This window comes from Rhinatrema bivittatum, unplaced genomic scaffold (assembly GCF_901001135.1).
Source record: "Rhinatrema bivittatum unplaced genomic scaffold, aRhiBiv1.1, whole genome shotgun sequence".
In the NCBI taxonomy this organism is placed as follows: Eukaryota; Metazoa; Chordata; class Amphibia; order Gymnophiona; family Rhinatrematidae; genus Rhinatrema; species Rhinatrema bivittatum.
The window spans coordinates 206,823-219,908 of record NW_021820707.1 but is presented as its reverse complement, the minus strand read 5'-3'; the positions used below and the strand labels follow the sequence as shown (position 1 = coordinate 219,908).

Here is a 13,086-nt window from a genome sequence, read left to right as displayed (position 1 = left end):
TTAATTGGTTTATGTATGAGCACCAAAGTCTTATATTTTATCCTGGCTCAAATGGCATTTCTTAAAACAATCAGAAATAAACCACAGCCCTTGGATTACTCGAAATTTAAATGGGCCGTTGGTAAATAAATCAAGAACTATAACAAGAATACCAATGTGTCCAATGTATTATCTATTCACCAAAAAACTGTGAAAGTTATGACCATCATAATAGGCTTCATCGTATAGCATTGAAATCCAATTTCACAATCTGCCTTATATTTAATCATTGGTCATGTTAAGTACATTTTTGTTTGATTTTTTTATTTTTCTGATGTGCAAAATATATTGTGATCCTAAAATAACTGCACTACTTATCTTTGCAGTATCTCATATCTAGAAGCCAACCGCTCTGAATTGCAGTATACCTGCTGACTCTGCCCGACACGGACAGTGTTTAGGATATCAAACAATCCTTTTTCAGGGGCTTAATTGCTGTAATAAACAAGGTTCAGTTTAACAAACAGTGTTGACAAACTTAAAACATTTGTAAACTGATGTGAACAAAACAGTCTCTCTTAGCCACGATTTCAACACTTACTTTTTAGGATGATTTTTTTAACATGGCGTGGTAAGTATAATGGGGTCCATTTCCAGTATCCGCGGAAAAGGTGCCATTTTGTAACATATTTAAAGGGCTGAAAACGTCAATCAATGAGGACAATGTGATAAAGGACTATTGGTAGTACCCTAGTATCCTTTCACTGAAAGAATGCGACTCAATTGGGGACTTGTCGGCCATCTTGTTACCAAACACCGCTGATATGAGTATTCACGGTGACACCTTACATTTCAAACATTTGCAGTGATTTGAATTTTGAAAAAAAATTTTGAATTCGACACTTTGCAATTCATTATTTTGTAAAGAATTATTAAAAGAAATTATTGTGGAAGACTGTTATTAATTATTCTTGAAAAAATACAGAGTAAAAACTACACTTTTGTTTCTCAAAATATGCCTAATATTGAACTGTTGTCATAGTTCATAGAATAATTATGTAATACCAGTTCAATGCACTTAATTCACATTGTAGAAGACATCTTGGGGCGGATTTTCAGAGCCCTGCTCGCCTAAATCCGCCCAAAACCGGGCGGATTTAGGCGAGCAGGGCCCTGCGCGCCGGTGAGCCTATTTTACATAGGCCTACCGGCGCGCGCAGAGCCCCGGGACTCGCGTAAGTCCCGGGGTTCTCCGAGGGGGCGTGTCGGGGGGCGGGCCCGGCCGTTGCAGCGTTTCGGGGGCGGGTATGGGGGCGTGGCTATGGCCCGGGGCGGTCCGGGGGCGTGGCTGTGCCCTCCGTACCCGCCCCCAGGTCGCGGCCCGGCGCGCAGGAGGCCCGCTCGCGCGTGGGGATTTACTTCTCCCTCCGGGAGGTGTAAATCCCCGGAGAAAGGTAAGGGGGGGGTGTAGACAGGGCCGGGCGGGTGGGTTAGGTAGAGGAAGGGAGGGGAAGGTGAGGGGAGGGCATTAGAGGATTCCCTCCAAGGCCGCTCCGATTTCGGAGCGGCCTTGGAGGGAACGGGGGTAGGCTGCTCGGCACGCGCCGGCTATACAAAATCGATAGCCTTGCGCACGCTGATCCAGGTTTTTAGCAGATACGCGCGGCTCCGCGCGTATCTACTAAAATCCAGCGTACTTTTGTTTGCGCCTGGAGCGCAAACAAAAGTAGGCTTATTCGCGGAGTCTGAAAATCCACCCCCTTGTGAACACTTTCATTAAAAAAAAATAAAAAATCTCAATGTCAATTAAAAACCTTTTGGAGCAAGCCTATTAATTTTTTTACTCCTGAATAATGGTATTTTGAAGGAATAAAAAGAACATAGTACGTATTCTCTGACTTGCAGTATGGAACACATAGATAATCTGTTTCTTCCATGGCCTTCCACCTTTCATCATGTTCTAGTGTCTGTCCTGCTGAGGAGCTTCCATTTGAAGATGGCTCAGTGGATCTAATTACTGCTGCAGCAGCTGCTCACTGGTTCAACATTGAAAAGTTCTTGAAGGAGGCAAATCGAATTCTTAAACCTAATGGCTGCATGGCTTTGTACAGCTACCATGCATACATGGAAGTTCACTACAAGGACTGTTCTGAAATGCTGACAGCTAACTTTACTGAGGTAAGAGCAAAAAAAAAAACCCCGTAGAATTCTATAAATAAACAGCAAGAAACATAGAACATGATTGCTGACAAAGACCATACAGCCCATCCAGACTGCCCATCCACATCACCTGCTCAGCTTGATAGTTCTTTTCTCTCCCTCAGATGTCCTCTGTGCTTGTCCCATGTGTGGGTTGTTGCGTTTTGTTGTTTTTTTAATTCTAATCTGGTCTTTGTCTCTACCACTTTCATAGGGCGGCTGGTCCCTGTGTCCATGACCCATTCTGTAAAGAAGTATTTCATTAGATTACTCCTCAATCTGTAAAATATACCTATAAGGGACCCTTTACAAGATATATGCTTTTGTTTTCTATGTATTTTATTTTGCCTTTCTAAGCTTAAAGACTGACTCTGTTTCATGGAGACAGGCAATTCTGGTCCTTTACAGATATATACTGTGAGATAGGAACACACACACTGGCATTTCCTAGCTCAGAAGTTAGAAGAAAAGCATAAAACTGAAGGGGAAGGGTGGAATGGCTCAGTAAAATGAATCCTAGTTTAGCTGTGTTAGCACACAAAAAAATATATTATAGCAGGGTATAACTTGCTAGTATGGAGCAGACAAGAACAAGGGTCCTGTTCAAGAATTCTGCACAGCACGGGAAGATGTCCGAACAAGTAACTGCAGATACAAAACTGAGGACCTTTTTTGTTAAATCAGCCTTGACTGCAATTAAAGTCTAAAACTGACAGCCTTGTGATCACGCACGAAGCGTTCATACGATGGGACAAGCTTTCAACACTACACCGCTGAAAATTTAAAACCCCTGAAGAAGTCCATGAAACACGGACGTGTCTGGTTTATGTCGGTATTCTTCAGAAAAGCTGTCACCCTTGCACGCTCAGCATATAATAAGTGATTGTTTTCCATTTTATCTTTAACCCTAGATGAAAAATTTATTTAAAAAAAAAAAAATTGCAAAAGTATTGTTCAAAATCAAGGGACTGTTGATACCAGTGATTATAAACAAGTCTACACAGCGTATAACTTTGCTTACATGTTGCAGTTAACGCTTGAAATATGACTTCATGAGAGCACCCTCTGAGAAATATTGAGAGGCTCTAGACATATATGAGGTATCACAGCCTGAATACAGCTTCACTTGGGATGTTCCTGTTGAATTAAGTATCATTATATACATCACCATTTTACAGTTTGTTTTGGATAATCATCCTATCAGATTTGACATGACTTGCAACATTGCAGTGTCCCTCTGATTGTCAACATTGCAGTGTCCCTCTGATTGTCAGAAGGTTCAGTCATACCTAATGAGGTATTTGGAAGGCTAATTAGCTAAGTTCAGACATCTGATTAATCAATGAAAGAGGCCTAGCACCAGATAGCCACGTATGAGCCAGATGCTTAAGATAACCAGCTAAGCTCTGTCTACAATGACTGCATATAAAATGATCAGCACAGAAATCTAAACTAAGAAGATCACAACAGACAACAGGAAGTGCTGGAAGCATAAGACATTGCAGAGAGTCCTAGCAGCACAACAGCACACCCTGCTAAAGACTTCAATTTGGCAAGATTTCTGAAGTAGCTAAACTTCAGGTGATTATAAATCTTAGATGGGGAGGGGATACCTTTTTTAGGTAGTAAGCTTTTCATAAATTTTGGGTGAATTCCTATTCAAATGATAGCCCAGAGCTGGTTGAAATATTAGGGTAGAGTTACATAGCCTATAATTGGTTTGTATATAGTTTATGGTTTATGACTTTATTTTTCTATACCATCACAACTGCTTGGTCTTCACAACAGTTAACAATCAGTTAAGAGAAATACATTAATATAATAAAGAAATTAACAGCTAAAAATTAAAAAGATAAAAGTACAGAAATCATGTTAGCTATTAAAAGTTTAAAAATATAAATATAATACATCACTCTTCGTAAAAGCAAATATTAAGAATGCTTAAAAAAACATTACTAATTCAAAAAACAATATTTAACTCTAGTAAAAGGCAGAAAAGTTAAGCCAAAACGTAACTAATACTCATGCTCTGAATAGGCACATTTAAACAGCCAAGTTTTTAACTCTGCTTTAAATTTTTTCTTATCTACTTGAAGTCTTAATTGAGTTGGTAAAGTATTCCACACTCACTTTGGGTGTTAGATGTCTTCAGGATGCTTCTGACATCAGAAATGGCTTTCAGAGGTCAATTTTTTTTTTATACTGGTCCAAGTAAAGGAGAAGAAGGCTTTGAAAGTATCTATTGCCAGATGGATTAAGTAGGTGTGAGCATCGGCCTATATTTCTATGGGTTCACAGGTTCTGGTGGGTCCTTGAACCTTATTTCTTTATTTCTATTCACTTTTCTTCAGTGATTCAAAGTGGATTACATTCAGGAACTGTAGGTATTTCCCTATTCCCAGAGGGCTTACAATCTAAGTCGCAATTGGCTTTATGATCTGAACCTTGTCTAGTTTTGATGCACGAGATTTATAGAGCAGCAAGTAATTCATTTTTTACACAGTTGGCAAACATTTTAGACTCTATGGCCAGACTCTAGATATGTTCGTTTTTATAGATAGTGTTTTATGAGCAGGTCTTTCAGGTTCCCACCTCTGGGTATGGAAGCTTTGATACATCCAATTTGTCTGGACTAATCAGGATGATGAGGAAGGGAAAATTTAGGTTCTTACCTTGATAAATTGCTTTCCTGTAGTCCCACAGATCAGTCCAGAATCCCACCCAGGGTTTCTGAAGACTGCTTTATCTTTCCAGCTGTTCTGTATGTAGATAATTTAAATCTTTATGGTGGTTCAAGATGCTTGCTAGGCTCAGCTTGCCCCAGTTGGGGTTTCAAGTTCCTAGAAACTTCATGCTCTTCTGCTCATAGTTTCAAAGGGACCTATAATGCTAGTTGCAATCAAGCTAAGGAAAAACATGTTATATTGAGCAACTGCAGGCAGCACACTGTCTTATGTACAGAAGTAATGTGAAGTGTTTCATCTGTCTCCATCTGCTGATAGAAGAGAAAAACCCAGTTGTCTGGACTGATCTGTGAGACTAAAGCCGTGGCATAGCCAGAACTGATTGGGTGGGCTGTAGGCATGCAGGTCTGAGACCTACTAGTTGTATTCTTATTGATAAATAATGTCATATACTACATCCTACACTGGCTTTCTAAATAGCTTGCAACAGCCATTATGCATCATATGTGAAACTTCAAAACACTTTACCTCAATTGTGTCAAACACTTACCAGAATTAAAAATTCCTTATTAATTTGTAAAAATTTTTTGTATTTATTGCAGTTTATAAAGTGAAGAAAACACAGATCCAATCAATCATGTAATAAAACAAAAATATATTCTTTCATGAATCCTCTTTGCAGAAAGTCAGAAATCATCATAACTACAATAAAATGTCTAGAACCTTGCCATACCATACAGTCACAGCACTGACTCTCAGGATTCAAATTACAGCAACATTTATGAAAAGCAGCAATGCAAATACTACACCAGGCCCTAGAAAATTAATATATCACCTACTGGCATAAACAGAACAAGCTGGACTGTTAGAGAAACTATATGCTAGCAGAAATACTGTACTTCAATCACACACAGGCAAAACATAGACCGATCCTTACCCAATATAAACATAAGAGACTACAAATTTGAAACAAACAAACATACAAATAAAACCAAAATATCCTGAGAAACTAGACTCTGAGTAGTGGAATATTGAAGAAAGTGCAAAATATCAAAATATAAGAAATGCACATTCCCAAGATAGCATATTCAAATTGCTAAAATCTCAAAATAGGCTTTTTTTTTTTCTTCCCCCCCCCCCCCCCCCACATTTTTCCCTTATCGCTTATTTTCTTATTCCTTTATAGTCTCTCTTTTCCTACTCTCTCACACAAGTTCACATTCTCTACACACACGCTCCCATTCTTATACACACAGATGCACATCCAGGCTCCCATTCTCACACCCACACATGCTGGACCTTTTCATTAGGCACAGCCAAAGTCCTACTTGCGCCACTGCAGGGATGGGCTCCCGCGACAGCATTGCATCTCTGGCCATCCTCTTCGCCTTCACGGGAATGGGATCCCATGGTGGCCTTGCTTCTTCTGAGGCTGCCCTCTTTGCCGTCACGGGGATGGGATCCCATGATGGCATTGCTCCAACAGGCCTCTTCCAGTTGGGTGGGCCATGGCTACGCCATTAGACTAAAGGAAAGAAAATTTTCAAGGTAAGAACCTAATTTTCTTGTGTTTTACATACATGCAAAAGAGGAAGCTGCCATTCCAATTTGTATATGCTGCAGACATTCCTCTCAAAATGCAGAGGAGAGCTGGTGGCCTGTACTTGTATGAGTGACTGCTTCTCTTCCTCACATGTACCGAAACAGCAATCTTTCTGAGAACCCACAGCTATAGGTCTGCTGTCAGATTTCAGCTTCTTTTTATTCTGATTTTGGGCTTGGTGTTTGGGAAAGTAAGGAGGTTTGGAAGGAAGCTTCTTTCTATGTAACGCATACCCTGAAGTTAACTTTTTTCAAAATGTTTTGGAACATGCCAAGGTAGGTTTTTCCAGACCTGTCCTGGGAACCTCGCAGCCAGTCGAGTTTTCAGGATATCCACAATGAATGTGCATGAGAAATTTACATATACTGGGCCTCCATGGTATGCACATTTATATCATGCAAATGCATTGTGGATATCCTGAAAACCTGATTGAGTATGGGGTCCCCAGAACAGGTTTGGGAAGCCCTGCACGAAGGTGTGGAAAGGACCAACTTTGGAATAATTTTGAGTGAGTGAAATTGTGGCTCAGCACAAAATTGCCATTTATAATCAAAATGGTGAAATCGCTATCATGCTGCTAAAAATTTGCCCACTGGGCAAAGAAAAGTCTGACAAAGTTAAATTCAATTTGAATATTCCTTCTTGTATTTTCTTTGCAGTACTATGATTCTCTGACTAAATATGCAAGTAAACATACTGAAACTGTTCATTCTGAGTATGAAGAAATATTTAATGCCATCCCTTATCCAGACAAGCAGAGGTGAGTCTCTCTCTCATTCTCTCTCTCTCATTCTCTCTCTCTCTCTCTCATTCTCTCTCTCTCTCTCTCTCTCATATGGAGGACAGAGTTCTGATGTTGGCTTAGAGAAGCAGTGGCCACATCCTCCATTTTTTAATTTTCAGCAGGTTGTAGCTAGTTAAAATGTATTGTCCTTTAGTCAAATGGCTTTTAAAAATGTGGAAGAATGTGTCTTTATGTAAGACATGATAGAAGTTAAATCTGATTACTTTTACATACACCCCAGAGTTGCTTTAGAAGGTGTAATCTTCTCTGGTAATGAACATGTTTAATGCATCCTGTGCACTGTGTAGATTTTATATAATAAATTTAAGTTGAGGGAAGGCCAGTGCTACTTTAAATTGGTAAGATTATACTGTAAATCAAATCATCAGTATGTTATTGCAGCTGTAGGACACCCAATAGATAGAGCTATCAGTGATGTCATCTTAGGGAAATTAGAACATTTTCTTTGCATACAGTAGGGCAGAACCAGATCAAGGACTTTTAGGTGATTTTGAGATCTTTGGAAACCATTTCAGTAGAAGTGACTTCTAAATATTGACCTTTGTGGCTGCTGTCTTTTCTGACTAACAGAACATTTTGGGTACCGTCTTTTGATAGGCCAGAAGAAATAATTTTAGTAGTCCTTATGGACATTTGAAATACCCTATATTAATAGGATTCAATTCATCTATTTCACCACTGGAAAGCACCTGTGGAAAGCAGGAATTAAAATATTTGTTGTTCAGGAAGGTGATTTGGACAAAATGGAGCATTTAATGAATCTGGGGCTTGTCAGGCTCTGAGCCATGGAATGCATTAGCTACCTCTTTATTTTCCTATGCTTCAGCCTCCTCATCCTTTTTCAGACATACAAAGTCACTCCAAGATCTCTTGTCTGTTTTGGGGGGGAATGAGAAAATCATACCGAGGCATGCTCCTACCATTATGTCAGTGTGATTATAAAAGTGGGAAGCCCGGAGGGAGAACTGAGAAGAGGGAGCATTGTGCTATCTGCCCAGAGACTTTGAGACCTGTTGCCTGCTGGTGTGGACGGCATGCTACTCTGGGCCACGCTCTCCTACCTGCCGTGATATCAGCTGGACATATAAGGGCTGCTGCAGTGGCGAGTAAGTTGGGGGATAGCTGTGAGGAGAAGGAGAGAGAGAGTATCTGCCCAGAGACTTTGAGGCCTGTTGGTGTGGGCAGCGTGCTGCTCCAGGCTTCCCTTCTCCGCCCATTGTGATGACATCAGCTGGACCCAGCTCAACATATAAGTGCTGCTGCAACAGAGTGCAGCTGAAGCCACAAGACAGAGGGGTGCCGCTTATAGCCGACGAGAAGGGGGGGAAATAAAAGGAAAAGTAAGACACTTGCTTATTCTACATCAGGAACTATCAAAGACCAATGGATGCACATGTACAGCATGCGGGTGAGTCACCTCTTTTGGACCGTTAGTATTGAAACCTCTTCTTTAGAGGTTTCCTTAAGTCCTGGCATTGTCCAGCCTCCCCCACAACCAACAGGGTCCACCCCTCTGGATTCTAGGCAACCCAATGCTACTCTAGGTGGTATTGCTCAGGCTTCTAGATTTGAGCAAGCTGTAGCTTTGGACTTGGATTCCTCCTTGAATACATCTGACAGAGTTGCAGCCTCTTCTTTCAATGTGACTCTTTGAGTTCCTCTTCCAGCATTTTTTTTCTTTACTGCTTGAGAGTTCTAGAGTTTTTGAGGAACCCAATGTAGTAACTTTGAAAGACATTTGGAAGATTGTGGCTAAATTGGATCAAACCCTTACTTAGACTGTATGCTAGTTAACTAATTTCTCTATTGAAACTAGAGCAAAACTTGAACAAGGTAAATGTTTGAGTTCTTTAGGAAGTAAGTTGCCTCTCTTAATACTACTATTTCCTAGCGTGTAGCAGATTGACTCGGGACCAATGGGTAGAGTGTATTACTGATAGCAGTTGGAGACTGATCAGATTTCAATCTGACGTCAGCCCTAGTACATAAACCCCTGCAGGAAGTGCAGCTCTTCAGTATTTTCCGTCTCCATAGCAGTTAGGGACTACTTGCACGCTCTCACAGCATTAGAGTAAATTTACTGGAGAAAACCCAAAATAAGAAGAAATTTTACCTCCACAGATGAGCCCCGCTCTCCTGCGGTGACACCCTCGGGTCCCTCCCCCAGTTGAGAATTCCTGAGGTGATTTCCACGATCCTTCAGAGGTAAGCCTCGGTCCGGCGGCTGACCCTCGGCAGGGACCTAGCCCCCAATTTCGGCTGCGACTGAGAGGCAGTGGGTGCAACCTCGAGCACGGCGGTGAAGGTATTTTCCCTCTTTCCCCCCGCAGCCGGAAACCGCCCAAAACGAAAGCAGGAAGCGCAGAGACAAGGTAAGGTAGAAATCTTCTTTAAAGACTCCGGTCTCCGAAGCTCGAGGAGTTGCACAGGTCGCCGGTTGGGACCAGTGCCATTGTGTTAATCCGCCCTAGCAGGGCTAGACCCTGGTTTGATCCAAGGGTCCTCCCACGTGGAGACCCCTGTGGTGGTCGCCATATTGTCCGCATGGTCCTCAACTCATGCATATTTCGCATTTTTTGCACATCAGCACGGACTATGTACCCTCATATCACAATTTAGTCCACCCCTTCAATTTTTCTAGATATTTATTCTCGCTTTAAACATGCCGAACATTTACCCACGTCCTGTTGACGAGTTATTATTATTATTATCTATGTAATATTTAATTCTTATTATTATTTATACATATATGTTATGTTATATGCCATATGTTATACGTTATATGTTAAAAAAAAAAAAAAAACGTTCAATGTAACGCCTTTGTTGCGAAAGTTTTGTTATATGTAAACCGACCTGATACGATAATTGTATTGAGAATGTCGGTATATAAAAATCCGAAATAAATAAATAAATAAATGGTCGCAGGCACCATTTTGATCTGCTCGCCACCCGGTCCGCCGCTTCGATCCATGCGCACAAATTCCTTGTGTGCACAACGTCGCACGCTCAAGTACCGTGCGCACAAGATACGCGCGTAACATGCACTTACTGTGCCGGGTGCATAACTGCGATTTGTACACACACCAGCGCGCACAACTTCGATGCACCGGAGCACATAACAGATTTTACGCGCCTATACCCATAGCACCACCGGAAAAGGAGCTAAAGGCTGAGGGCCTCTGCCCAGTATGCCGCATCAGAGCCGCACAACACGAAGAGGCCAATGCCCTGTGTATCCAGTGCGAGGAGGCCCTGGGGGATCCAGCCCAGGGCCAGCCCCAGCCGGGACTGGGTTCTAGCTCCTCAATAAGTACACCAGACCTAGCGAATCCCAGAGGGACCCCCCTCAAACGGGACCCCCCCAGGGACACAGCGCCTCCTAGCTTGGACCCAGCGTCTATCTCCTGGATGGAATTCTTCAAAGGCCTGCACACCTTCGTTCACATGCAGACGGAGCCTCCAATAACACTGCCACAGCCTCCACCAGAGGACCTCTACGCCCCGGGACCCTCTACGCCCAGAGAAGTGAATCCACCACCCAGAAGCCCCACCTATGGGGACACGGACAACTCAGAGGAGGAATCAGAGCCCCTGAAGGAGGGGGAACTCCCTCCGGGGACAGAGCCTCACCGGATCATGAGGTGCTTCTTCACCAAGGATGAGCTTCCAGACCTGGTCACCCACAGCCTGAAGGAGCTTGCTATCCTGGGCACAAGTGCCTCGGGGGAACCTAAGACGAATCCTCTCCTAGAGGGAAATAGCGGGAGGTCTGAAGGAGTCCCTCTGTTACAAGCCGTCCAACAGATAATTGACCAGGAATGGGATGCCCCAGAGTCTACATTCAAAGGGGGACGGGCTCAAGCAGCCGTGTACCCTCTGGACCCGGCGGCCAAAGACCTTCTGACATGCCCAAAAGTGGATGCCATGGTCTGCGCGGTCTCGAAGCGCACTACTATCCCAGTGGAGGGAGGAGCAGCACTGAAAGATGATCAAGACAGACGTCTGGAATCCATCCTCAAACAGTCCTTTGACATCGCCGCTATGTCCCTACAGATAGCGGCCTGCTGCACCGTGGTGACACGTGCCTGCCTATCACAGACCAGGAGCAACACTTCTGGGGAAGCCATGGAACCAGCAGTATCATTCCTCGCGGATGCTGCTTCGATCTGGTGCGCACCGCAGCTAGAGGAGTGTCATCAGCCAGGAGGAAACTCTGGCTCCGAAGCTGGTCGGCCGACGCATCTTCCAAAATGAGACTAACGAGGATGCCCTTCAAGGGATCCCTCCTTTTCGGAAGAAAACTAGAGAAACTTGCTAACAAATGGGGCGAGTCCCCACTGCCGCGGCTACTGGGGGACAGGAATAAGAGAAACCAGTGACTCTTCCCCCAGACTTCTAGGGGCAGAGGTTCACAGCGCTTCAACCCATACAGAAACACTTATCAAGCGCCTCGTCCTACAGGCAGGAACCAGTCCTTTCGGAACAAGCACAACAAAAGGGGAACCAGCTCGGGACCAGGCCCCAACCGCACCCCACAAAGAGAATCAGCTGACCTGTCCAAAGGAAGAAGCCATAGGGGGCAGACTTGCCCTATTCTACCAAAGATGGGTCAAGAACTTCGGACAAGTGGGTCCTAACCATCATTCGAGAGGGGTATTACCTAGATTTCCTCCGAACCCCTCCGGACAAGTTTGTGGAATCCCACTGCCACAACCCCTCCAAGAGGGCAGCAGTGGAAGCTACACTGACCAGATTGCTAGCCCTAGAGGCCATATCACCAATGCCTCCACAACAAATAAATACTGGGCATTATTCCATCTATTTTATCATCCCCAAGAAAGAGGGAATGTTCAGACCCATCCTGGACCTCAAGTCGGTCAACCGTCACCTGAAGATTCCCCGCTTCCGCATGGAAACCCTACGCTCTGTAATAAGGGCGATACAACTTGGAGAGTTCCTCGCATCCCTGGATCTGTCGGAAGCCTACTTACACATTCCGATCCATCACGAACATCAGCGCCTCCTAAACTTCAAAATCCTATACTGTCACTACCAGTTCTGGGCATTACCCTTCGGGTTAGCCACAGCACCCCAGACGATCACCAAAATCATAGAGGTGGTGGTGGCAACACTGAGGAAGGAAGGAATCCTTGTGCACCCTTACCTAGACATTGGCTGATCAGGGCAAAATCCCCAGAGGAAAGTCACCAGGCAACCAACAGTTAAACTCTACTGGAGAGTCTCGAATGGGTGGTCAACACAAACAAGAGCTGTCTGCAGCCCTCAGTCTCTAGAATACTTGGGAGTATGATTCGAAATCAAACAAGACAAGGTCATCCTGACACCAGCAAGGAGATCAAAACTGATGAACCAGTTGCAAACCCTGCTGAGCGAACCTCGCCCCACAGCATGGGATTACCTACAAGTCCTTTGTCTCATGGCATCCACACTGGAAGTAGTGCCATGGGCACGAGCTGACATGAGACCTCTACAGCACTCACTTCTATCGCGATAGAATCCACTGTCCCAGGACTACACCATACGGCTTCAGCTCCCGGGCAGAGTTCGGACCCAACTGCGATGGTGGCTACAAGACTGCCACCTCAGCCAGGGAACAAGACTATCCTCACTGACCTGGATCCTACTCACCACGGATGCCAGCCTATGAGGATGGGGAGCACACTGCGAAGAGCTAACCGCCCAAGGGCAATGGAACATCAATCGCCTAGAAGCCCAGGCAGTTAGACTAGCCTGCCTACAGTTCGGTCACAGACTCCGAGACAAAGCAGTCAGAGTAATGTCGGACAACACCACAA

At 43.9% G+C, this 13,086-nt stretch overlaps 1 protein-coding gene across 2 annotated transcripts in view; it reads left to right on the top strand.

Annotated features, from left to right (window-relative positions):
- LOC115081982 (putative methyltransferase DDB_G0268948) overlaps nt 1-13,086 on the top strand; it is a 58,683-nt gene that overhangs the window by 35,674 nt on the left and 9,923 nt on the right. For both annotated transcript variants that reach the window (XM_029586222.1, XM_029586221.1), the window contains exons 4-5: nt 1,944-2,157; nt 7,125-7,225. In XM_029586222.1, coding sequence (XP_029442082.1) covers nt 1,944-2,157; nt 7,125-7,225 — 315 coding nt within the window. The remainder of the gene's footprint in view (nt 1-1,943; nt 2,158-7,124; nt 7,226-13,086) is intronic.